We start from the raw sequence: 26,282 nt of genomic DNA, 5'->3' as shown, positions 1-26,282 counted from the left end.
CATCAGTACAATAATGTAGAAGCAGAGTTAAACGTGCAGAGTAGTAAATATTTGCAAAAATTGGGTTATACTGAGTTATGCATGTGTTTGACAAAAATAATTTTACTTGGAAAGTTTTTTCTGTTAATACTATGTTACAAACTAATTAGAAATATGATACATTTATAAATATGCTGAAATATCAGGAAGCTCCCAGCTTTTCTAGCAGTGAAGAACAACCTATCACATAGTGCTGTATGGACACATCCAGAACACACAATTGTTATTTCTAGAGCTACTGTCTGTAGAACATTGGCATGCCAATCTACATATCTAGTGTACTTTGAAAGGAGAGAAGCAAAAATGTTGATGAGAATGAGAGGGGATGGGGAATAGGTGTCAGGCATCAGCAGGAAATAACTGTTTAATCCCAGACATCACCAGAAGAGCTGAGCAGCCAACAAAAAGTGATTGCAGCTGTACTGAGAATATCCATCATTCCAAATTCAATCCTGCTGTTGTGTTACTTCTAAGCAAGTACCTTTCCTGAGACCTGAAACACTGTCCTTGCCTTCATTTTATAGACCCTGGGAGATACTCATAGAATTTAGTTTTATTAGCATATAAATAAGAAACTGAGAGTATAAAAGGAGTTTAGGTCAAGTCATGTCTATGGGCTTTGGCTACCCTGACTGCTGTGCCTGTCCTTAAGTCCTGTCATTTTTCAGATGGTGACTCCCACTACCTGCAGTGTGGGGTAACAAGTTATTTATGCCACTGAATCAGCACTGACCCACTTACCAAACAACACATCCTGACATTACCTTTAGTCCACAGACAGCACGGGTGGCTCGCTGTGTGTCCATGCCCAGCCTGTTTCTGCTGTGGTATGAGCATCCATCATTGCTGCTGTCTGCCATGCTTTAGGCTGCCACCTAAATCCCTGCACTGCTCCCCCTTAACTTGCTGCTCTCTCTGCTCCTCATGTCTATTCAGTCCCACCCATCCTGTCTCCCTCTACTCCACAATCAACCTGATCCTGCTCCTCCAGCTCTGTTTCCCAAGATGCTGTAAATGACAGCTGTCCCTCTTCTACCATCCAAGTTGCTGCCATTCCCTCCCACTTATCATTTTGCTGCTGTTCTGCTCCATCTGGAGTTTTGTACCAGCAAATACATCAGTAATGTTTGCCACTGCTGCTCCTATATCTAAACACAGCTCTGTATTTATAAATGCCATAACAGTCTCTCATCATAATAAACCTTCCCAAGAAATACTACACCCAATACCAGCAATGATTTAGGCCAAATCATTTTACATGGGGAGAGCCCCAGAAGAGCTTAGAAATAAATTATTCAGACCATTTCTATGTCTAGATAAACTATAGAATAATTTGTTATAATGATATAAAAATAATTTGTTATAATGAATCATTTGTAATAATTATATAAAAATTACTTCACCTGAAGTGTTTTGGAAAGTTATACCTGAGCATGAGGGGAGGCCTGCAAAATTTCAGGAAGATAAATTCCAGCTTTTGGAAGCAGAGTTTGGAAAGCAGCTGAAACAAAAACTATTGGACCACTGAGTAGTGGATGACATTGCAAGAAGGAGGAGAGAGAGCCTCTTTTTCTCAGAGCGAACAAAATATCTGGGTCTGCCAGGAGCAGGCCAGCCCAGCCCCTCATTCTGTCTCACTGTTGAATTCTTAGTAATATAAAAACCAAGAGGATTTTAAAAAACCCCATAATTGGTTTTGTTTTTTTCTGTATTCTTTTTAAACTAAAGAAATTAGGGAAAAAATGTAAAGTTCAAGAGTTGAAGCCAGTGATGTGTGTTACTGTTTCCTTGTGAAAGGACAGTTTTCTCATCCATGTCTTAAATTTAGCATCTGCTTTTGTTCAAAATAGTGTAGGATCAACTGTAAACATTGTAAGGCCCTTCAGGAGACGCTGAAAAGGAGCTGCAGGATTCCTGGGGGAGGAGAAGCCCACATGCTTTAACTGAGTGCATCTGCGCTAACAGGAGGCCTTTTAAAGACTTCCTTGAAACACAATATTGTCTTCCAAGGTTAATCCAGGATAGTAATAATTAATTGTAAATTGAGAAACGGCTTTAATTCTTCAAAACTAGAAAAACCTGATGCACCAAGCCCACTCACTTAAAGGGCCAGCAGTAAAAGAAGACAATGTGGCCTCACAAAGTGGGAGGCTTGCAACTGTTCAGCTTTTAGAAAGTAAAGTGAAATGGGAATGATTTTCACTCTCTCTTTCTTATAAATTTAGCATCAACAAATCTTTTTAAAATGCATTTGCTTGATGGATTAATGTGATTTATGTCTAGTGTGAAGTAATCTGTGGTGGTGTTCCTTTTGACTATCTGGACATAGTTTTTCATCAGCAGGAATCACTGCAATTACATGACCAATAGAAGGCAGAAGGTTGATCATCAGTGATAAAGCTCAAGATGGATTAGTGTTGTGTTTCTTATATCTTTGTTCTTTATCTTAAAAAGCCATCCTGAGTTCCTTTTTTTTCTGGTCCAGCTCTTAGACTTTTTTTGTTTGCGTGTTTCCTGCTACTTGAGTGAGAACCATTTAAGATATTGGTAGGGTTTCCTGGTGCAAAAAGAAGGGCTTTCAAGCTACAGTTTCATGAATAGCTGTTTACTCATAGAAGTCTCACAATTTTGAGTAAGAAAAGATTTTAGTATAGTATGGCATTGAAGTACGTTAAAAATATTTAAAACAATGCTATTTGAGTGTTTTTGCTGGTTACATTCTCTCAGTCTGCTTTGCTATGAAGATATCCTGGGACATGTGTAGAAGCCATCAGGACAAATCAATGAGCTGGATGTTGGATTGTGCACCAGAAAGTAGTAATGAGTATAATGAAGCCAAAAGAATAGTAAGTAACAGAGTCAGAGTCAGAGCCATGTTCTCCCTGTAATATTGGATGTGTTTTAGGTTTGCTTATTTTGACTGAAACTTCTTCTTGCATTTTTGAGATGTTATGATGGGTAAGAAACTGCCACACTGTGATCTTTATTTTGTCTGTCTTCAAAGGCCTACGACGGGTTTGCCAGCTTGGGAATATCGCGACTGCTGGAGCCTTCGGACATGGTTTTGTTGGCCATCCCTGACAAACTGACTGTTATGACCTATCTCTATCAGATAAGGGCACATTTCTGCGGCCAGGAGCTGAACGTGGTTCAGATAGAGGAGAACAGCAGCAAGAGCACATACAAAGTGGGCAACTATGAAACGGACACCAACAGTTCTGTGGCCCAGGAGAAGTTCTACGCGGAGCTGAGCGACCTGAAGCGGGAGCCTGAGCTGCAGCCCCCAGACAGCACTTTGGCCGACTTCGCCTCGCAGGACGACTCCGTGTTCGTCAACGACAGTGGCGTCGGCGAATCCGAGAGCGAGCATCAGACTCCCGATGACCACTTAAGCCCAAGCACAGCTTCCCCTTCTTCACGCAGGACTCGAAGTGACACAGATCCACAGAAATCACAGCAGAGCTCTGGAAGGACTTCCGCATCTGAAGAAATTGGGAAGTGTAGCAATACAGATGCAACACAAGTGCAGCCTGTGTTGGGAAGGAAGAAATTGCTGATAACTGACACTTTAGACTTCAGTGACTTAGCACATGTCAGTGATCAAAAGGAGGATATGTCTCCCACAGTTGCTTGTGAAGATAACAAGAAGAAGAGACACCAGAGCTTAGACAGTACCGCTGGTTTCTCGGAGCAAGAAAAGCTGGGATGTATAGGATCCACAGAGAGCACAAGAGCAGATCCCAGTTCCCCTGTCACAAAACCGAGTTTATCTCCTACTTCTAAGCCTGGATACTCCTATAATATGGATACAGATCTTGCAAAGAAACCACATGCTTCTCCAAGGCAAACAGAATCTGATTCTGACAGTGATGCCAGAGTGGCTTTAAATCATGCAGATCAAACTGCAAAAACAGCCCAGGTAAGACATTTATGTCTGTGAATTAGGATGGAGGTGCTGTTCAAGTTCTTTCTCTGTGTTGTAATTTACACTAGATCTTCGGCATAAATGGTGAGGTGAGCAGTGTATTTTTATTTTGGGCAATAAATATTTTGCCTGAGAAGTAGGTGGTGCTGAAAAACAATCATTACACGAAAAACTAATTTACAGAAATTGTCCCACTGTTGATCTTTCCAATCTCTCTCAATTAAAGAAATTTCTGTTCTCAACTATCTCAAAAATGGCTCCAAAGCTTTTGCCACTGTCTGTTGCAACTCATTTCCTCTGAGTGTTGCATACTGAACCAAAGACTGGAAATAGATACCAATTCATTAGGAAATGTAAAGCTTTGAATACCTTAAAATTTACTAAAGATAATTCGGAATCGTGTCTGGGAAACCACAGAGTCTCATGAACATGGTGAGGTAGAAACTCCAGACTGTTAAATTATGCTGCTTTCCATTGAGTGGCCTAAGGCATGTTACTTCACCACAGTATCATTTGCCTTTCTATAAAGATAACAGTGTATGCCCACCTACCTTGCAGATTTATTGTGAGAATGGAAGTTGAATATTATATATATGCTGAGTATTATCAATAAATCATATCATCATAAAAATATGTAAAACATGTTAACACCTCCGCTTACAAAAATGCAAAAGCAAGCTTATAATTTTACCCTTGTGAAGAGTTTTCTTGAGTTTGGGCTTTGTGCCATTAGCTCTGTTAAGAAAAGAATATATCCAGCCTTCTGATAGGATGAATTGCTTCAAATATTTTTATGGGATTTTTTTTCTGAGTAAGCACCATAAAGATGATTTTATTGCAAGAGGAGCAGTCTATAGATGAGTGATAATGGCCAAAAAGAGGTTCCAGAGTCAACTAATTTCTTTCCTTTAATCAATGAAGTCTTGTGAGGTTTCTAATCATCATCCTCATCATCATGATCATCATCATCTTTGTGTACTGGATGAGAAAGGAACAGCTTGGTCCATACAGAATAAAAGAGCAGGAGGAGACAGGATTTGTTCTCTATGAAGATTTTCATGGACAAGGGTGTAACAGGCCAAGAAAAAGCAGAAGTTGGCTTTAAAGGCAGTTCTTTGTTGTTAATTATTGGTACATTTGCATATGGCAATAAAATCTCAGATGTGAGGCTCCCTCTGAACCTACACTCAGTTGTTGCTTAGAGTCAAGCACCTCCATTTCCATGTGATTGTTGCAGGAGCACAGCAGGCAACACCTGCCCCAGCCCTGGCCCTTATGGAAAGGCCTGGAGATGCATTTTCCCACTCTTCATAGTTGACCTTGACTAAGAAACCAGCCCTTGGGAGTGTGTCTGCCTGGGAGCTGCTCATGTTCTTGTGTTGCCTGTGCAGAACCCCCTTTTGCTATTTCTGCTCTTAAAGTCGGCTCAGTCCTTTGTAAGAAGAAGGGACTTGTGCATATTCATAAATTCAGTAGAAGCAGATATTTTTTGAGGGTTTTTTGCCTTGTACCCAACTTCTTGGTGTTCAATTTAAGTTATATGTGAGTGGTACCCATATAAGTAGCTAACAAAGCATTTTTGTTGTAGTCATATTTACATACATATTAAAGTAAATAAGTAAACACAGCATGTTTGACATGGCTTCTTGGAAGCCAGTTGGGTTTTTTCCACAGTTGCAGTTTAAAGGCATTAAATGTTGATAGAAATTAAGTTTTAAGGGGAAGGAAGAGAACTCCAATTTACATTATAAAGGCCTATGACTTTTTTTTTTACATTTTGATCATCTTTTCATTTCTATAAATGCCCTGTCACCTCATGAAGACATAATTCATGTGGCTCCTGACCTTTTTTGTATAGGAAGGCCGCTGGCTATTAACTACTGTATAAACCTTCAGTACCCCGAGGCTGCCTTGCTGTTAATTATATTTCTTTATTTTTAAGCAACGTATGTTGTCAAGACAGGAAGAACTTAAAGAACGAGCGAGAGTTCTGCTTGAGCAAGCAAGAAGAGATGCAGCATTAAAGGCAGGGAATAAACAACTAAGCAGTACCCTCATCCCAGCCCGCAATAAGCAGCTGAACGATGTAAGAAACATTGGCCACTCTTGCAGTTTGCAGAGTTAAAATGCATTGTGTGTGCTGTCGTGGGGGGGAGGCATGTCCTTGCAGAACATTTCTTCTCTGCGTTTGGTGTGTCATGTGTCCTTCATTCACTTCTAAAAACTGTTTCTCCTAATGTTATGGCCAATAGAATGGTGCCTCCCACTTCCTTGGAAGCAAAAGTCTGGGAGCATCTTCTTTGATTGGCACTGCAGTTTCTGGTGGGATGAAACTCAAGCGTCACTTGTTAAATGATAGTGAAGTAATTTGTGCTATTTCTGATTGCTTCTCTTTCAGTTAATGTAAATCATTTCCTTGAGCCTCTGGTGTGAGCTCCTAGCTGCTTTAGAAGTGTTGTTGCAGTGAATGGAGCTGCTTGTGTCAGTCTTGTAAAAGAGTTGATGAAACAATTCCTTTTTATCACCAAAGTTGATTATGCTGGTGAAGGGGGAAAGTTGAGCGGGGGAATGAGCTCCAGTGTTGATGCAGCTGTGGTTGCATCTCCAGTGGCTTCCATGGTGACCTGGAGGATCCCTACTCTGCGGAGATGAAAGCTAATTAATTTTTATGCAAACCTTTGCAATGCAGGTTTTGTGATTCTAACTATTGCACATTAGAGACTGTACTGGCAACTGAGAGTGTAAATATAACTGAAAAATAATGATACAGAGAAAGGCTGGAATCTTTAGAGATTCCCACCTTTCAGAGCCGAGTCCTGAGGGGCAGATTCTCTGCTTTACAGGAATGGGATCATACAAGCAAAAAATGAAGGCAGTGATTTAACACATTTCATTTTATTTTCTTAACTCTCTTAGATCCATGCTGGTTTTTCTTTTTTGTAGAAATTCCTCTCCATAGACTAATACTTCATTTTACTTTGAAATATATTCATATACACAGACAAGTCTTATTTATGTACTACTTTAAGTACTTATTTGTTTAATGATATATAATTTTTTCTTATTCTGTTTTTTTAAAGTTTTTCCTAGATATGTATATTTTAGTATAAATTTCACTTTGGATTTTTTAAAATTATCTTTTCATAAAGAAAATGACATTAGAGGAGAGTTACTATAGGCAACTACTCAGGCAGAAACAACTGTAATTAAAGTTGCCTAATGTTTTTTATTATAAGCTCCTATTTTCAAAGGTTTTACAACTTTGCTAGTATTTCATTGTTTGAGCTGAAATCTTCCCTGTCAGCTCTTCTGCCTCAGGGTAATATTTTAAATTTTTTTTAACATCAAGAAACCTGATCATCTCTTTCTCTGTATTAGGTTTGACAAAGCTTTGTTTTACTCATATTAAAAATAGGTAAAATTTGAAGAGATGGTTATATTCCCTTGAAAAATTCGTTCAAATCAGTCACAGTTGTGTTAATACTACAATCTTGTCAGATAGCCTTGAAGTTCAGAAAAGTTCCTAAGTGTTAGTAAAAATTGTCTGCATGAACACTGCCCAGCAAGAGCATCTTTTACCATTGCTCTCCTGAGGACCAAGGCCCCTTCTGGTGCAGGTCATATTATTGGGAAGCAAAACTTTCTCTTTTAGCCTCAAACTCCTGCTAATGAAATCCAAACAGGAGTGAAAGCAGCTGCTCCAGTGGCATACAGAGAAGAGGTGCCCTGGGTAGGTGGTAATGTGAAGTTACACAATAAGGAAGTTGGTGTCCAGGCCATGAAAACCAGCTGGAGGGTAGGAGATGGTGATGGGTTTTCAGGGTGAGAGTCAGGACTGCCAGATTACCCACAGGACCTTATTTCATTTGTTACAGAAGCTGAAAATTAATTAGAAGACTGCAGGAAAAGGAAGGGCAGTCTTTTAGGGCAGCTTGGCACAGGCAAAGTTTCTTGCTGCCTCTGTCAGAAGCTCAAGGAGAACTGTCCTGGAACAAATGGTCCTGGCCCATGTGAAATCTGGGCACTCTGTAGTGGGCACACTTAATTCAAGTTGTTTTCAAATAAGAATGACAAAAGCTCCTCAGCTCTGAAGGGTGTCATGGAGATGTGATTTGGAGACTCTTACAGTTGGTATATAATAATATACATTATATAAAGCTGTGTATAACATGGATGTATATGTTATGTACATATCCCTACAGGTGCATACTCTGAAGGAGAATGCATATGTGCATAAACATATATAGGTGTAAGATAAAACACATTGATTCCTGTTTTCCTTTAACATACTTGATATTAGTAGAGATGAGGCATTTCTATTTGATGTAGTTCTGCCAGTTTTCTACAGGTCATTTGATTGTTAGCATATCGCACAGACTTATTTCTATTCATGGCTTTTTGGTCATTAAGGTTAATAATAAGAACTTTGACTCAAAGCAGTGTTGTATGTCAGTGTGCAGTAATGTGTAGTAGTGTGTTATCCAAATGAGAGTTGTGATAATGAGAATCAGCATTTAGTAGTGGAAATTGGACGAGGCTCATTTTCAGGATGGATTGAGATTCAAAAGAAAATGGTTTGAAACAGGAAGATCTAATTTTAAATAAGAAAACTTTGAAGAGATAGTTCAGGGGCAATACTTTTGAAAGTAACTCTTGAAGTTTGCAATTGCACCTTTTTTGATACCTTCTCAGAAAGTGCTTTAAGCATCCTAGTCTTTCAGACTGTGCTGTCAGTCACCTCAGCTAAGAGAAGCCTGTGGAGTCCTTAGTGACTTTAGAAAAGTCTCATCTCCTAGGCCTTGCTGTTAGCACTTTCCATGTGTCATGTGAGAACCAGGAGTTTCTGCTTTCCTAGTGACCAGGTGAGAGCAGCGCTCAGTGCATGGGCTTGCACAATGAGCACGGTGAGGACGGGCAGTGGTGCTGCTCAGGGTGAGCAGCAGGGAGGAAATTTCCATATCTGTACCATGGCCATAAATACAGGTTTATTTTGTGTGTGCCTGCCTGATTTGTTTTGGTAAAAGTCCATTTTGAAAAAAACTGTGTTGCTTTTTCTCCTCTAAGCACAGAGTACAGCCTCGTTTCTCCCATTTCTTCCCTCCTTGCAGCATGGTAGAAATTTTTTCAGTGTTGTGTTTGCTTATTTGGTGCTTCTCAGAAGCCTTCAATCTCAAGCTCTATGCATGCCAGACAGCATGTGGAGGTATGTGTGCATGTATTTGAAGTCTAAGAGGAGACTGCATTGATTGGATCCTCCTTGAAATCATGCTTATGGTTTGGGAGGATCATAGCTGTGTCATTAAAATTGATGCAGCCCTTTGGAGACTGGAAGAATTAGCTTAAGAGCTCTGTGAAGAGAGTTACTGATCCCCTCGTGGATCCCTTTCTCTATGGTAGATTTATAAACAGCTCAGCCTTTCTGCTTGCTTTCTTGATGTATGTGTGCATGTGGTGACTCTTTTACGAGATGCTTCTGTCATTTGCAATCTGATATAGCAGCTGTAATCACTTAGCTTTTAACCAGGAGAGCCTTTTTATTAGCTTACTCATTTTTATTTAACTTGCCTTTTCTCATGGTGAATATCACAGGGCTGGAAGGGACATATCTACTCCCTCCAGATGCTGTAAAATATCAACCTGTAGTGATGGTTGTTAGCAGCGGCAGCTTGGCTGGAATGTGATGTTGGAAAGGTGAGGAGACTGGAGCGGGGCTATGAGACCTATCCAGCAAAGTGACAGGTTAGAGGGGACCACACTAAGTGGGAAATATTCAGAAGTCATGGCCCTAAAGGGCCTTTCCAGGAGGGGAATCCTCATCTGTAGAACATGGGATGGAATCTCTAATTCTTGAATCTCAGCATAACTCTGCTGTCCGCAAATATCTGTAAAGGCTGTTGGCAAAATCTTCTTATTTTCTTTTAGTGACTGGGCCACATAAAGAATGGAAATTTACTGCAGCTGTCATTTACTCTCCAAACTCAAATGGCTATGGTTATGGAGTCAGCATGATTACAGAGAATGGAATTAGGAGTTAAGAAATGCACAGGCAACTTTAATTAACCTCCTTTGTGTATATGCATTATGATGTAGTCTTTAATTATGTGATCACATACTATTTTCCCCAAAGCAGTTGTGTCTCATTTTCCTCAGAGGATAGAGGTGATGTAGAAGGCTGTTTGTCCAGAGGACCTCTGTGCTTTTGACTGCAGAAATTGAAAGATGTACAACAAACGAAGCAGGGACTGTGAGGAGTGAAAAGATGAGGTCATGGTTAAGGTGCTTGAAAAAATTAAATGTACTTGTGCCTTTACCCGAGTTCCTGATCAGTGCCACTAAGTCTTTTGAGCCAAATGTCCTCTAGGTGGTCACTATTTTTTGTGTCCTTCCTTTCTTGATCACTTTGAGGCAAAAGTTTGATTTGCAGATATATTGAGCATCCAGGTCTGTCAGGGAAATCAATTGGAGCTGTGCTTGAGACGTATAAATGGCTATAAAGCTTAGTATACTGAAAAAAAAATCCAACTAATAGGCTTCCCAGAGCAAGCACCCGGTGATAGATCCTTTTAGCTGGCTCTCTCCCTCTCAGTTCTCATCAGAAGAGCAGGGTAATGACTCTTCCACAGCTTGTTGTGAGAAGGGAATGTGATTAATGCTCTTGAGGCTCTTAAATATCATAGATGTGGGCACTGTAGAAAGAAATCAAGAAATTAACAATTCTGTCTTCAGAGCGAGATGTGAATACTGTGGTATAAAGAATAATCCTACGTGTTGATAGGCATGCATATTGAACAGTGAAAATAAACCAAAGTATTGGGTAGAACACCACTGGGTAGAGCTTAGGGCTGGGCTGAAGACCAGGAGAGAGTGAAAGTAAAAGGTGCTGCCACAGTTAGGCTCTGTTTTAGAGGATGCAGAGCAGGATGAAAATTAAGATTATGCCCACTAGCTTTATTTCTGACATCTCCTAAATCCTGTGTCAAATTCTTTTAATTTGTTTTTGTAAGGCAGACAGCTTTAGCAGGGAATGCCATATCTAATGGAATTCATGAAAATTAGTGCTCATCTGGCAAAGGATGTGTTTTTCTCCCTACCAGGGGCTACAGATAGTTTCTGAAGTTACTTGGGTTTTGCATGAGCTAAGGATTCCTCCTTGGTGAATTTAGGTGCAGGACTGGGCCACCCATATATGGATTTGGCCAAAAATTTTGCATATTTAGGATCTGGCATAGATTGGTGGATGCAGGGGTTCAATAGTATGATACCTGGAGGGAATCACTCTGTCTTCTGCGTTTTGTGAAATAGGAAAATAGTAATTCTTTCTTCAGAGCAGCATTTGAGTATAACTACGCTAAAAATTGTGAGGGACTCAATTTGAACAATAAGAATTTAAAACCGGAATAATACAAATTTACTTGGGGGGGTTTGGAGAATAATCCTGAGGCTGCTGCTGTGCTTAATTGCAACTGTTACTACCCTGCTTTCTGTACAGAGAAAGATTTGGGTTTAATTATCTCTGGTGCCATTATTTTATATTTATTCAAGCTGAATGACAGGAGTAGCTGCCTCAATGTGTATATATTGAAAAAAAAGAAAGATTTGAAAAAGCAGTGGCAATGATGTTCAACTCTTTTAGTAGATTTTGCAGATACAGAGTACCTCACCGAAAAGCTGTCTCCTCCAAACACACGAACACTGTGTGCAGAGGGCAGAGGAACGGGCTCTGCCATGAGATTGTTTCTGCTTGCTCAGAATACTGCTTTTTATTACTCCCTTGCTCAAAGGACTTGTTGAAGCTGTATCTAATTCATTTTTAATAAGCTCTTTCTACTTCAGGTGTCAATCTGTTGTGCCCATTACTTTTCATTTTCATAAATATTTGAGTGCAAAATGATAACTTTTTTTTTTTTGCATGCACCTGACTAGTGGAAATGCAAGTTCTTTTTAGAAAGGCTTCAGAAAGTGACAGAATCTGAAAGGATATGAGTCTTTATGATCTTTAATTTTGGCTGCATACATTTGCACAGATACTGGATATGCTGACTGCAATAAAATAAAATAAAAACAAAGAATTATTTTAAATGCTAAATAAAACCGCTTTAATAAATGATCCCATTTATTGATCATGTCCGGCAATAATCTGCTGCCCCTCTGAACTAATAAGCTCCAAACTGTCCAAACTTACCTCCAATAAGTAAACTGGAGCCAACATGAACAGAAGTGGTATCAAAAGCAAATTCAGAGTAGGCAGCAAAAATAGAATATTTTATTTTGATTGAACGATACCTTAAACTCAAGGTAGCAGTGTGAGTGTTCTTTCCTCCAATTTTGTTTTCGAGTTCTTGAAAATTAGTACAAATTAGCTTCATTTAGTATTTTTTTCTGTGTCCAACCAGAATCGCTACTTCTGTTGCATTAGGAAAGGTATCCAGTTCACTGCTGGATTTTTTGTAGTCTCCTCAGTTGGAAAATAAATGTCTGTGATTGAGGTGGTCGTGTTAATTCATTTAAGCACTCTCAAATTATTATTATCTTGTTTTTCTTCAAAAAAAAGATTAAGACCTGATCTTTATTAATTAAACATCTGGCATGAATTTATTGAGGTGTAGGACTTTGCAGGTGGCAACCTTGGTCTTTTAATATTAATTGGAAAATACTGATTGAATAAAGCTAGTCTGTCATGCTGATAATTGCAACCAGATTTAGATATGATCACTAGATCTTCCCAAGATTACAAAGAAGGAGTTACCATTTAATTGGTAAAAAGATTGAACATTATTTTGGTAATCCCTGAGCTTTGGTAACTTATTCCCTGTTGTTCATTTGTATGTCTTGTCTGTATGCCACTAAAAAGTGGTTAAATATGGTGTAAGCTGATAAGACTATGCTGTGGAGTATTTACATTTCATGAGCATTCTAAGTTTTATAGTTGTTTTAACAACATACTTTTCTTTAACTGGAGAAAGGACCTGCTGACTGAACACTTCAAACCCAAAACTGACCTGATATTTGCTTCTTTATAGCAACACACTAAGGTTGAGATAGTCTGATCTCAATTCCTTGATGGCAAGAGCAAGCAACTTATTTTATTTAATGTTCTTCAATGCATTAAAAAAAAATCAGTAACTTTCCAAAGAGGTTCTACATCTTTTGACTTCATATTTTGTCTGTTTAAGCACTTTCTTAGTATGAAGTTGTGATATTTCACTGTACAAAAATATTGCTGTAGACAAGTCCCTGATGTAGCTGGGAAAATAAATCAATTAGGGCAAGTAAAGTAATTTTTAAGAAGAACTAGTATTCACTGTCAGTTTTATAGCAGGAAGCATTTCCTGAATAAAGCATAACCTTTGATAATGCATGACAAATGTTAGCAGTTTCAGTTTCAGATACAAATGCTTGAATTTCTCAGCTGATTTTTATTGCTGTTACCTCTATAATATGTATCTGTTTACACCAGTTAAGGATCTGGCCTAAATATATAAATTTATTTACTATGTGGCTGTAAATTCAAGGTGCTGCACAGTCTGCAGCCATACCATTAACTCGCACGCTGACAGAAAATAGGCTGGCAGTTTATTAATGGAATTCTAAGATCATCCGAACAAAATTAGTTCCAAAATTTTAGTGTCTTCTATCCATTTATAAATATTAGGGTGAAAAAAAAAAAGAAGTCTCTGTTTCAGAGCTGTCCCTTTGTGTGCAGAGTGAGACCCGGGTTTCTCAGCCCCTGGAATGCTCTTTTTCTATTGCTGCTAATAGCTGTGGACATTTTCCGTGTGGATGTTCAGTACACGCTGTTGTGAATCCCAGGATGATATCGCCATTACTTAGAGCTGTATTTTGCATTGCCTATTCTGTGATTGCTCAGCATGCACAAGGGTAGAGTTAAAATCTTTATTCATTTCATTTAAAAATGTTTCTTTTGTTCTCCTTATCGTGTTCTGGCTTTCCCAAGGATATATGCCTTGAACGAAAAGTCACATGTGCATTACTAATTGTGTGCCATTGTATTTACAGTTCCTAGTGGTGGCACTGTGAAGCTACTAATTCTTTTGCTTCACTTGATGTAAAATAATCTGAGTGTCTTTGATAGCAGTGAAACAGTATTAATTGTTTTGTACATTTCTTGGTCACTCTTCTTAGGTGGTCTTCATAATCTATTAGAACTTTCAGCCAGATTTTTGTAATGTCATGCCTCCAGCAGTGATTAAATTGGTAATTAATGAACAGTCCTTGGCAACATAAACCACATCCCGTTAATTTTCCCTTTTGAGTTTTTCGAAGTTGTCGTCTCTGTCAGAAAGCATTGCGCCACCTTGCTACGGCCCCTTGGCATGGAACCACAGCGACGGGATTTTTTGCAGCCATTAGTAGATCAGAGCAGTAATTTCACAGTATTTTGGTCAGGGTAATTATAGTACCAAGTACCGAGTAGAGTTGGGAATTCACACAAGAAGTCCAGAAATACCAGGTGAGCTTCCTTGTGTTCACTGGGACGTTATGATTAGTTTAATTGGGCTTTGTTTGATTTCAGCCGCGGAGACTCTTTGTGCCACAGCACTGCAGCCACTTTCCACTTTAGTGTTTCTGACCTGCATTGACAGGAACTGGTGCAAAAATGAACTCTTTGAAGTGGGACTCTTTGGAGAGGGCAACTAAAAAAGGGGCAGAGTGATGTGTAAGTAGTGTACTGTAGCAAAGCACGACACCAGCCCAAACACCTTGCGTTTTGTGGGTGATGTGATTCAAATCCTTTCATATTTTCAACCGGAACAGATAATATTTCTGCTACATTTGTGCAAATCTCGAGTAAATTGCTGCATTTAAAAACACAATCTGTTTTTAATCTCTGGCTTTTACATAGCACCTGCTGTTCTACCTTCCTTTGAAGATACAGTTGTTTCTCTCACCAGAAATTCTGTGAATCGTCTATTTAGTCCTGCAAACAAATCTGGGCGAATGCATTAATGAGACTGCAGCTGCACTTAGCAGTTCACATGTCACAAAATAGTAGGTAAAGGCATTCATACTTGAGTGACTGACTATAGGTGTAGTGGCCTTCAGCAGTACATTGTGCACATTAAACTTTAAATAGTCACTTGCCTGTTGGCTTCTGAATGAAAGGACTGTCACTGGTCACTTCTCCTAAAGCCTTAATGAAACCAAATAGTTTGCTACGAGTTTGGGCCTAACCATTGGGGTGTTTCATGCAGTCTTGTCAGTTGATGTTCATGAATTGACTTGAACGAAGATCAAAGTGTTTCTCAAAATGGAGAAGCAGGGAGAGAGACAGCTCCTTCAATTGCACCACAAGAGCTAATCAAGCCATCAGTTCTTTATGCACTCTGCGTGCCTTTAGAATTTAATACCCAATGGTTTGTCAGGACAAATTGAAATTCGGGGGTTGGCGGGGAGCGGGGGGGAGGTGGAGAGTGTCCCTCCTCAGCCTGCTGAAAATAAAATAAGCGCTTCACTCTTCTGGAGGATCGTTTAGATAAATTTTATCATTTAATGTAAAACTGCAATGTTGATTAAACGTTTGGGGTGGAAAAAAGAAGTTACAGTGAAGGATTCAATGGGCATTATGCACCTTAGTGCTGAGTAAAGATTCAGGTTCAAAGTGAAAGAGAAACTAAACTCGGGGTGATTTTTTTTGTTTCTTTGATTGCTAATGAACTTTTTTTTTGCCTAGACATTTTAAATTGGATTCAGAAGATAGATTTTTGAGTGTCAGTTAAAACAAAGTCATGTGAAAATGCTTCTCTCTCTCCCTCCCTCCCCTTCTCTCTTTTTAATTGATATGATTTAGGCAGAGGAAAATGGTAAGGGGGATTTTTCTATTGCAGAAGCAATTTTTAAGGGATTTAGTCTTATTTAGCCTGAAGGTCTTCACACTAATGAGAGCACTTAAGTTATGTCCAGGCGTTGATTAGACAGCTCATCTATCAACTGGAGCATGAGAATTTGTATTTTAGGTACCTTTTATACATTATAAAATTTTTTTTATTACTTTAGACTTTATTTTCCACAAATCTTTAATTACCTTCTTTCACATCCAAGGTGTCTGTAACTCAGCTGACAGAGTACAAATGCAAGCAGGGAAATACTCTACGTTTGATGTTGAGTGCATCTCGATACATTTTGATAATACCGAAATTTCAACAATATCGGAACTGCATCTGTAGAAATTGGTGTGCTGGATGCAAATTTCTACCAAGATACATTCCTTAAACTGCCACAAGCTTCCTCAAAGTCTAAATGCATTTATTCAGGAAACACAGAATTGTATATGTATATTTAAATGTCCAGCTACTCCCCCCACCCCTAAATTGTGAATGCTCTCTCTACCTGTAGTTTTTTTGCCATGTTTAAAACACAATAGCATCTTAATTATTTTCTGAACCTTTCTGAAAAGTACAACTTTTGTAACTTTTTGACATTTCAGGTTTAAAAAAAATTAAAACGTTGCCACCAGCTTGCACTATGAGCAGCCTGTAATAACAGTTAAAAAAGCTTTCTGAACTATTTGACAAGATTTCTTAGTGCTGAGGCCATATGCTGTAGCCTTTAAGCTATTTCTTCCTATCAGTTTCATTATCACCTGCCTCTGAGTCTCCAATATCATCAGTAAGCACATGCAGAATCATAATTATGCCATGTACAAGTTCTTTGATAACATGTACAGTTTTCTTCTTAATTCTTTATCAAATGCATTGATCGTGGCATGTGTGCATTGATCCAGGTCCACCATCTGGCTGTGTGTGATAAGCACAGTGGCATCTTTGCATTTCCACTGTCATTCATTGCGCTACAATTTGGCTGCAGGGGAGTAGTGGCTGGGATTAGCCCTGTTCTGCTACTTACTTGCATTTTAAGTTGACACCTCTACAGCGGCTCAGACCACATTACAAACTGAAACACATACGCACGACTTAGTGATGTGACACTCCTCAATAAGCTTACTCCACTAGCTACTCAACAATCTGTAATTGGATTTGTAGGAATAACAGCAAAAGATTTCCTAAGAATTGCTGGGGACAGAAGGTGAAGTTTTCTCATTATTGGCAAAAGGCTAGGTATAGATCTTAGGCGATTGGTATTTTCCATTAAAAAAACCTGCCAGCAGTTTGCAGGACTTTCAAAAAAAAAAAACAGCAAAATAGGGTCCAGGGAGATATGGGGTTTGCACTTGTTCTTTTCATTCTCATCACATAGAAGCAGACAGGGATCTTGTTACCCTCCCCCAAAAATTGAGAGAAGGCGGGGAGGAAAACCAACTTTCGGAGGCCCCCTGCAGCCCGCTGGCTTTGTTCGGCTGGGAGTGACCCGGGAGCATTCCTCAGGAGGGCACGTCCCTCCCTTGGCGCGGGCCTGCCCGCCCGAGGAGGAAGCTTCCCAGGATGGCAGTCTGAGAGATGCTGCTCTCCAGCTTACGCATCCCATACACTTGCCAAAAGTCTTTGTTTCATAACACCACTTTTTTTTCTTTTTTTTTTTTTTTTAATTATAAAGTCAAGTTTACACAAGAGAAAATCCCTTAAGTGGAGCTCGACGAATGTTGACTCCTACAATGAGTAAGCAGCTTTCTTAACTTCTCTCTGTAGCTCAGCTATGGAAGGGCACAGAAAACGCCGTCTTTAGCCTGTTCATCTCGCATTCTGCCCTGTCTGGATGGTGGCACTATTTTAGGATGTTTCTGACTCGGCATGCTTGAGCCCCTGTTTGTGGGTCATGCCAATAGCACCGACAGTCATGATGACAGGCAGAACGAGCTCATGGATCCCAGCACCTTAGGTGATTGTTGACCTTAATTATACTTCCTGGATGGGGGAGAGCACAAACTTGCCTAGGAAAATTCCAGAGAAGAAGTTAGTGGAGGTCTTTGTCTCTGCTTTTGGTTTAGGTCAGCTTTCTCAGTGGTGTTTCCTGGTGTTTCCTCTGCACCAGCGCAAGCGAGCGAGGACAGAAGGAAAACACAACGTGATTTTGGAATTGGGTATTTCAGCCTGTCCCTGAAACTTGCAGTAGAGCCAAGTGCAGCGTGAATCAGACGACATCACCTCTGTCGCAGAGATGTGCAGCTCCGAAATGGTTAAACGGTTAAATCTTATTTATCTGAATAGAACTTGGGGGCTGTTTAGCAGAATGCTCCAGCACAAATACCTGTGGTTCACTTTGACGTTACAATTTTTTTGTTGGTTTCTTTACTTATAAATACTTGAACTGTTAGACCTTTTACTTTTTTCTCTGAGAAAGATGTATTTGTACCAGATTAGAAAAGCTAAACTGTTTCTTTACATTGAATAATCAGCCTGTCATGACAAATCTATCTACTTCTGCATGAGTAGGTGCCAGTTTGACTAGCTTCTTTTAGGCTCACACTGAGTTTTAAGCTGGATCCGTGTGCATGACTGGCAGTGCATTTGTTGGACCAGATCTAAGGAGCCAGAGAGCGTTCAGCTCCTTTTTGCCTACAAAAGAGCAGCCAGACAACCAGCAAGAGGCCTTGGATGTAGCACAAGGTGATACTTACTTAGTCAGCCATTCTTTTTTTTCAAATATTTTTTTTTTCTATTCAGTAAACTAAGAGTTTTTCAGTTTCACAATGACACAAGGAATTAAATTATCAGTGGAGTGTTTTTCTACAGCCACCATTCTTCACAGAGAAATATTGTACCAACTGAATTGTACATTTTCCAGAACAACATAAAATTATTTTTAAAAATAAAAAATAAAAATAGAAGAAATTGTTGGCTATTTCTTTAAAAATGCCTCCTTGGTTTACAGAGATGTTTTCCATTTTATAGCCACACCATCTCATTTTATTGTGAATTTTTGGAGCTTTTTTCTTAAGGGGGGCGGCTTTGTTAAGATATTGTTTGATTTTTCCAGTTTTGACTTTGAGCTACTTCCGTGTTCATTCTGTCTTGTCTCATCAGTGTATCGGTGCCATATTTCCTAAGCCAATAGCTACCTAAGCAGTTTGATACTTTTTGTGATGTGCATTCATGAAAAAATATTTTCAAGTTACATGCAGTTTATGAATAGTGAGGTAGCTGATGTAGAGACCAGGCAGAAGGCAGAAAATACCCAAGATGTTTATGTCTGTCTTTGCTTACCACCTCCTACAATCTGAACAGCCACAGAAATCCAAAGCCACTTTTGTTTATGCCGAGTGTTCCTTGCTTAGCAATCCATGTTTTGCTCACTACCTGTATATTTTGAGCTGTTCTGAAACAGTGGTAGAGACCAAACATAAATGTGATCCCTAGGGTGATCAAAGATTTAATCTGACCAGATGGGACAAACTTGAGAAAGATTTTGACTTTCCACTCTGTTTTGCAACAAGAAAGGCTGATTTTTTTTTCTCCCGTCCTTTCTTTGTTAGCAAAGGCAGAGATCAGGCCATCCCCAGAGGAATGAGCAGGTGTGGCCATTTACAAGCATGTCTGGTTATATTATAAACCAACATAAGAAAAGTTTGAAATGGTTTGAAAAGATCTGCTAAACAGTTTTAATGTTTCGTCCCAAATCCTATTTACTCAAACAAGAGCCGATCAAGGTCACAGTATAACCTAGCCTGCTCAAACCTTTAAAGCTCATGTAATTTTATTTTTTATTTTTTTTTTAATTCTTTCTCCTCTTCTAACTGAATAGGTACATTTTGGTAATCCTGAATAGGTACATTTTGGTAATCCTTGCCTCTGGACAAGCACAGAAGTCTTTTTCTTTCTGAATGGCTAATAACAGAGCCGTTCTTCCTGTCTAATGATGAAAGAGGTGGCAGTCAAGTTCTTTCTCTTAGATGTACTGTGCACTCACGGCTGACCACGAACCATTTTGAAACCTACAGCTTCAGGAATTGCTCCCTCTCATACAACTCTGGTTTGATTTTGTTGCTGTGGATTACAAGCAATTTACCACATTTTTTTTAAATTTTACTTTTGTCCCCCAGTCTATGGACACAGTAAAGAATTTACTTTTTAAATGTCAAATAAATGCAGTTCACCAGATTGTATTTTTTTTTAATAGTGAGAGGACGATACATTATCAGAATTCTGGTGTAAAGTCAGTTTGCATCCTCCCAAAATTCTACCAAAGGAGGACTGAAAATCCCTAGCAAAGGTTTTGTGGGTTATTTTCTTTTTCTTTTTACTGTGAGAAGATTGCAAAATTTTTAGTGATTTAAGGAGATGGTTTTTAAGGGAGTGTTTGGGGGTTTTTTGCCCTGAAAGACTCCACCACTCTCAATATTTTCCTGAGTTGGGCAGCTCTCAGCTGGCTGGGTAATGATCTCGGAAACTGCCCTGCCAGTGTTTCACATTCGAATTCACCTTCCCAAATCCGCGGCATAATTTTTGGCCAAAGTAATGTCAGTCACTGCCGTCTGCAGCGAGTACAAACAGGACCCCCTAATGGCAGCCATTTTTATTTGTTTCTTAAGATCCAAAGGCTGCTGAAAGAACAATTGGATAAAGTTGAGGATTGGAGAAGCTTGATTTTCTTGTTCCAGTGAAATGAAACTCCCGTCCTTTTTTTTCTTCCCCTTTCCCTTAAAAGCCGGAGTCAGCTAGGGGGTTGTAGCTGTGTCAAAGCCGTTGGGATGCCACTGCTGATCACTTTAATTACTAGGACTAAGGAGGATAAAATTAAAAGTAGCACCATTGAAGCAGTGGAAGAAAGCTTGCCGAGATGTCAGTGAACTGTGAAATATAAAAATTGCATACCAATACATTTTTATAGGAGGGAAACAAGGAATTACATTACTTATTCTTGAAGAGTTTGTCCTTAAATAGTGAAGTTTTCTCACTGTGCATCTGCATGGCAGATCTTTAAACCATTACAAAATAGTTGGGGGGAAATAACAAAGAAAACTGTAATGTCTCTTTGGCATGTCAGAGGGTGGAAGATTTTACTGAGTTTTCTCTTCAATTGTACAGGGAAAAAAATAAGTCACTGTATTTGTGTTTGCTTGGTCCTTTCTTGGTGCAGTGCTTCTTTTCATATCTCCTGGGCTGGTTTTTTTTATATTTTTGTTTGTGCCTCTGTACCTCTCTTAAGTCCTTTCCTTTCCAAATTCTAGCTTGATATACTGTTTAACTGTTTTTCTGTACCTCAAAACTTACTCTGTCTACTTCTTCTGCTCTCAGTTTCATTGCCCGTTCTTACCAATGTTTCTTCTGCCAGGCTCAGTAACAGAGGGTTCAAATACCTGAATTAAATTTAAGCAAGAACTAGGCTGGTTTTTCCCTTATCCGCTGGTGATGATTGGCTTAATCAGCACAAACACAAGCCACCATAATCTGTGTTTGCTTGGAGATCCCCGGGATGTTAATGACTATGCTAATAATTCAGGATGCAAGTTCTCTTTCAGGAGGAGGGGAGGAAAGAAGGAGAAATCAACCAGCTCAGTTTAGGGCATTTTTGTCACAAACATGTAACTGGCCCTATTTTAAATGACATGTGCTGAAGTAGATTAAATTGTTTGACGTTAAACCATGTGGGAATCTTAGTTTTGTACATTCATTCTTAGAAGTCATTTAAGTTCCTATATCCAAGGAATTAGGAATATTAAAGATTTGAGCAGTTTTATTTCAAGTAAAATTCAATGTAATTAATGTTACCAAATACTGTGGGTCGAAATAAAACCGTTTGCTGTGTCAGTTGCCTGGCTAGAAATTAAATTAAATTGATCTATTATAGTGCATGGGGTGGGGGGGGCAGCTTTCCAGTTGTCTTTCTAATGTGTACTTTACCAAATAAATTTTTGATAGGACTGTTGCTCTGTGCCTTCTGGGAAGTTAAAGGGTGAGAAAGCAAACAAAGCCCATGTGCCATCCCGCTGCCTCGCAGGGCCCAGGCAGAATTGTCTTTCCAGGGGGAGGACATTAGGAGAAAAGTAAATCAAGGCAATCTGATAGGGAATCGGGACTCTGTCACTCAGAGGCGAGATATTGTGCTGTGTCCATATACTTTGTTTACTGTAGGGTTTTATGAGTTGTAACCTGCCCATGCAAGCTGTTAATGAGGCTAAATCTTTCTGCTGGAGGATTGAATTACAGCACACCTCTGGGCTAATGGTTATAAACAGAAAGTCCCATTAGGGCTGCATTCTGATTCAGTCATTTGCATTTTTTCTATTGTGCCGAGAACAATGCTGAGTAAATAGCTACAAACAAACAATTTACATGGAAATGGATAAAATGTACCTAATTAGTATTTTGCACTTGTTTTATTAATGATTGCTTAAACTAAATAGCACTTAGCAACAGCTCTCACCAGCTTTTGCAGGTGTGGGATGCTCAAGTTTCTGGGTTGGTGGGAAGGTTGCCAGAATGGCTCTCCAAAATTAGGCAGTTTGTTATATTCCACTTAGTTCAGGTCAACAGCCTGTACCTGGGATTTATCCAGGTCATTATGTCAATAATACATAAACTTATTGGCAGGTTAGATTTAAGCCAAGCACTGACTTCTTTGCACTTTATGAGCATTTCTGATATTGAGGGGAGGGGAAGAACAGTCCTAACTTAGCAAAAATCCCATGCTTATGATGAAAACTGAAATAGTTTCTTTTATAGAGATGATGAGTCTTATAGATATGTTTAAACAGATCTTTTTCTGAATTTCTTTTTATCATGGTGGGTTAGTCTTTTACAAAATTTCGTGCTGCAGAACTTTGCTTATTTATGTAACTGAAATATTATCATGATTCTAATTTATGAGCTTTAGTGAGACAGCACTATCTGGCATGGTTCCAGTATGATTCCTTTAATTATTGACCGAAGCCCCACTAGTAGGATGTTTTAAAGGGATGCAAAGTCTTTTCTGCTGAGTGCATCTATTGTTTTTGCAGTCATTTTCATTCGGTTTTTTGAGTTTTTTTAAAGAAAAATATCCATTGAAGTCAAAGAACATGCCTCAGATTTTATGCCACTTTATACTTTGAAGTCAACTTGGTCCTTGGAGTAAGCTAGAGCAATATCTGGCTTCTCAGATCAGTTCTGTGACAGAATACTACTCAAATGAGTAATTCAATTTAGTAAAACCATTTTATAACCACAGTAAATCTTTGCTCAGATCACTCATTGGGTGTGATTACTTTGAGGCTGAAGTGTCTGCAAATTTTCATCAAGGTGTTTTTATAGAACATAATTTATAAATGCTTTACATTGCAAATCATCAGGTTTCTAATGCAGCAATGATTTGGGGAATGCTTAAAAAAAATAATCTGACGCATGGATGTCTTTAAAAATTGTGGTGTGACACCCAACTGATATCGAGCGTCCTATTTATAATGTGGGCCAAGCACCATGCTGTAAACCAGTTCCTATCATGATGATCAGATTGAGAATGAAATTGCATTTCTGTCAATTACTGAGTTGGCAACTGTTCAATATATCTTAGCAGCAAGATGAAGAGCGGCGTCGGCAGCTGAGAGAGAGAGCTCGTCAGCTAATAGCAGAAGCTCGATCTGGAGTGAAGATGTCAGAACTTCCCAGCTACACTGAAATGGCTGCAGAAAAGTTGAAAGAAAGGTCAAAGGCATCTGGAGGTGAGCTGAGGAACCTTGTATCTTATTCCTATGGTAACCTAGAAACCAGAGACCTTTTTGGGTGTCACTTTTATTTGTACTTCAAAACATTGTTGTTCATCAGGTGAATGTCTCAAAAGACCTGGCCATAGATGTGTTTCCTAAATCCCCATTGTGCCACCTAATTTTCAACAGTTAAGAGCATACATGTGATTGCAAGAAAAATATGTTGCGTGAATGAGTAGCTCATGTTGGCCCATTATTTACAGATTTCTTATTACTCACAGTTTCTTAGAATTTCTTGGTTGCTGGTTCTCTTCAATATATATTTTTATATAGGAACATGGACATAATTTTGGGGAAAAACAACATTTTAAATACTTAAGAAATGTTGTTTTGTATTAAATGTGTTCAAAAGAAGAGAATTTTAAAGGTGATCTGTGAGAGTTATGGGCAATAACCTTTTGACTTTAAATGGCAGTCTTTTGACAGACCACTTGCTTTTACAGGTTTTGAGTTGTAATATTGCTATAATGTTATTAAGCCGACTTTGAAATACCATTAAAATTCATATATCTGCCATTGCTATGAGCTGGAGTAATGTAGTGTCACTCAAACTCAAATGGGTGCTGAGCACACATTTCAGTGCAGGCTTCTTGCTCTTTTAATGTCTTCTACATATTCTAATGGAAATAGTGTTTCTCAAACTAACTCAAAATCATAAGCCAAAATGTAAGGAAAATCCAGCTTGATACTGACAATGCATGTAGATTCAACAAAAATATTTATTTCTTCTCTACTACATGTATTTTGTATGCCATAATATTTAAATACAGTCTTACTGCACCCTAAGCCCTACACTTCTGTTCCATTTAACACCAAAGAGAAAGCAGTGAGTTTTGCATCTCCCTTTGAGTCTGGTCTTCAGTTTTGCTCTCTTTGCCCAGTAAAGCAAGCTTGCCAACATAACTCTCTTTTGTGGCAAGTAGAAAAATTATATCCTTGATGGCAGTAAGACAGGCTGAGCCAAATGACACAGGACTTGGGTATTACCTAGGCCGGGGTGTTCCTCATCCCTCTTCACAGTTCATGATTCCCCATCCTACATTATTTCATTACTTCCTTCTCCCTGTGTCATCATGCCTGTGCATAGCTGTTCCTGCCACACCTTCTCTCAAAGTAAGGTCTTTGGTTCTATCCTGGGTGCTCAGCTGGATAACAGTGACTCTGTTTTGTTGCAGTGACTCAGTTGTAGAGTTGCTAAATATCCCAGTGTGCTGCTTTCTGGGATGTGGTTGTCCTCTTCATATTTTCCTCTGTATTTTGCCATTTCTCTTCCTGCCCTTCATGCAATTTGTAAGCAGTCAGAGAGGTAGCTGTGCATATATACTGAAGAAAACTGTATTTGTAGGGGGAGATTGCATATGCACCCAGAGAGTTTACTGTTACTAAAAGAGCGGACAGAATCAATGTTGATGACAACTCATTTATAAAGCAATCACCACTCTACCTATTGGTTTTTATTCAGCTTTCTACTTTTGCATTGATTTTTAATTCCTACTTGGATTTTTTTTTTTTTCATGCAATAGTTTGGCCAATCTTTTTGAACTTCTCTTGGACCTAAAGTTTTCATTCCCTGTCTTGTTTTATCTCTCTTTGCTCTTTTCATGTCAGTGTGCATTTTATAGCATTTTCTTCTGCTTCGTCCTTCTCAAAGAGTTTTCCTTTTGGCACATCTTCCACATAATTCTTCCACACCACAGGTATTTTCAGGTGCTACACCAATTCTCCCCTAAAGAAATTAATTTTTCTAAAGTCTAGTAGTTCTGTGAAATGGCACCAACACTTTACAGACCAAATTAATTGGAATTACTTCTGGGTTTAGTCTTATTTGGTTTTTCAATTTCCACCAAAAATTAGGATTTAATAGACAGTCTCCTTATTACTACTGGACTTTGAATGTTTCCCCTAACTGCATTCATATTTTTAATGTGTAGAGTCCTGTATTCCCTACACAATACTCAAGACAAGCTTATTATCTTGTGTTTTCTGAGCTCTCTTGTCCATTATACATCATTAATCTTTTCTTCTGCATTGATTGCAATTACTTTTTGATTTACAAAAAGGGAATGTACCAAATAATTTTACTCTCAATTCAATTATTTCAGGGAAAAAAGTGACATTTCAGCTCTGGGATTCTGGAGTCTTTAAAGACTGACTTCTTCCTTACAACTGTAGGTAAAAGCGTGATCTCTTCCATTGTTTCTATATGCTCATTAAGAATTTCACGCTTTGGCGCTGGTGCAATATTCTTTGTTAAAAGGCTTTATTTAACCAAGGTCTGAGAAACTCAAATGACTATGGCAAGTTGAAACTTTCCTGGATAAGCAGCATCCCTAACTATGAAATCCAGTCTTTTTCATAGGTTATTTGGCATGTGAGACAGAAAATACTTCTTCCTGCCAACTGCCAGAGGGTTTGGTATGGCAGCTTCAAATTTATTAGATGTCCTATTAGCTTCGGGCCGATAAGCGGATGCCTTGAGATGGATCCAGGGACAGTATCGAGATAGAGATCCAAATATCCCCCCTTTTCCTAGCAGCACTGGGACAACAGAATTGACATATTATCTAGGAATTGTCCCTGAGCAGTGGAACACCCGTCTGCTCTTCTGGGATTTGGGTGGTGTGTTTTCTTTACTCTCTGGCACATCTCCATCCTTTATTTGAGCTGGCGTCGGTGTGAGGAAGTGGCTCGGACCCGGGGGTGGTGAGGACAGGGCATGTT

The 26,282-nt window shown here is 39.0% G+C and overlaps 1 protein-coding gene across 8 annotated transcripts in view; it reads left to right on the top strand.

Annotated features, from left to right (window-relative positions):
- EHBP1 (EH domain binding protein 1) overlaps positions 1-26,282 on the top strand; it is a 206,559-nt gene that overhangs the window by 130,229 nt on the left and 50,048 nt on the right. For all 8 annotated transcript variants that reach the window (XM_030946204.1, XM_030946198.1, XM_030946201.1 and 5 more), the window contains 3 exons: positions 3,044-3,958; positions 5,907-6,050; positions 23,369-23,516. In XM_030946204.1, coding sequence (XP_030802064.1) covers positions 3,044-3,958; positions 5,907-6,050; positions 23,369-23,516 — 1,207 coding nt within the window. The remainder of the gene's footprint in view (positions 1-3,043; positions 3,959-5,906; positions 6,051-23,368; positions 23,517-26,282) is intronic.

Source organism: Camarhynchus parvulus, chromosome 3 (assembly GCF_901933205.1).
Source record: "Camarhynchus parvulus chromosome 3, STF_HiC, whole genome shotgun sequence".
NCBI classification, from domain to species: Eukaryota; Metazoa; Chordata; class Aves; order Passeriformes; family Thraupidae; genus Camarhynchus; species Camarhynchus parvulus.
This window is presented reverse-complemented; position numbering and strand designations above follow the sequence as displayed.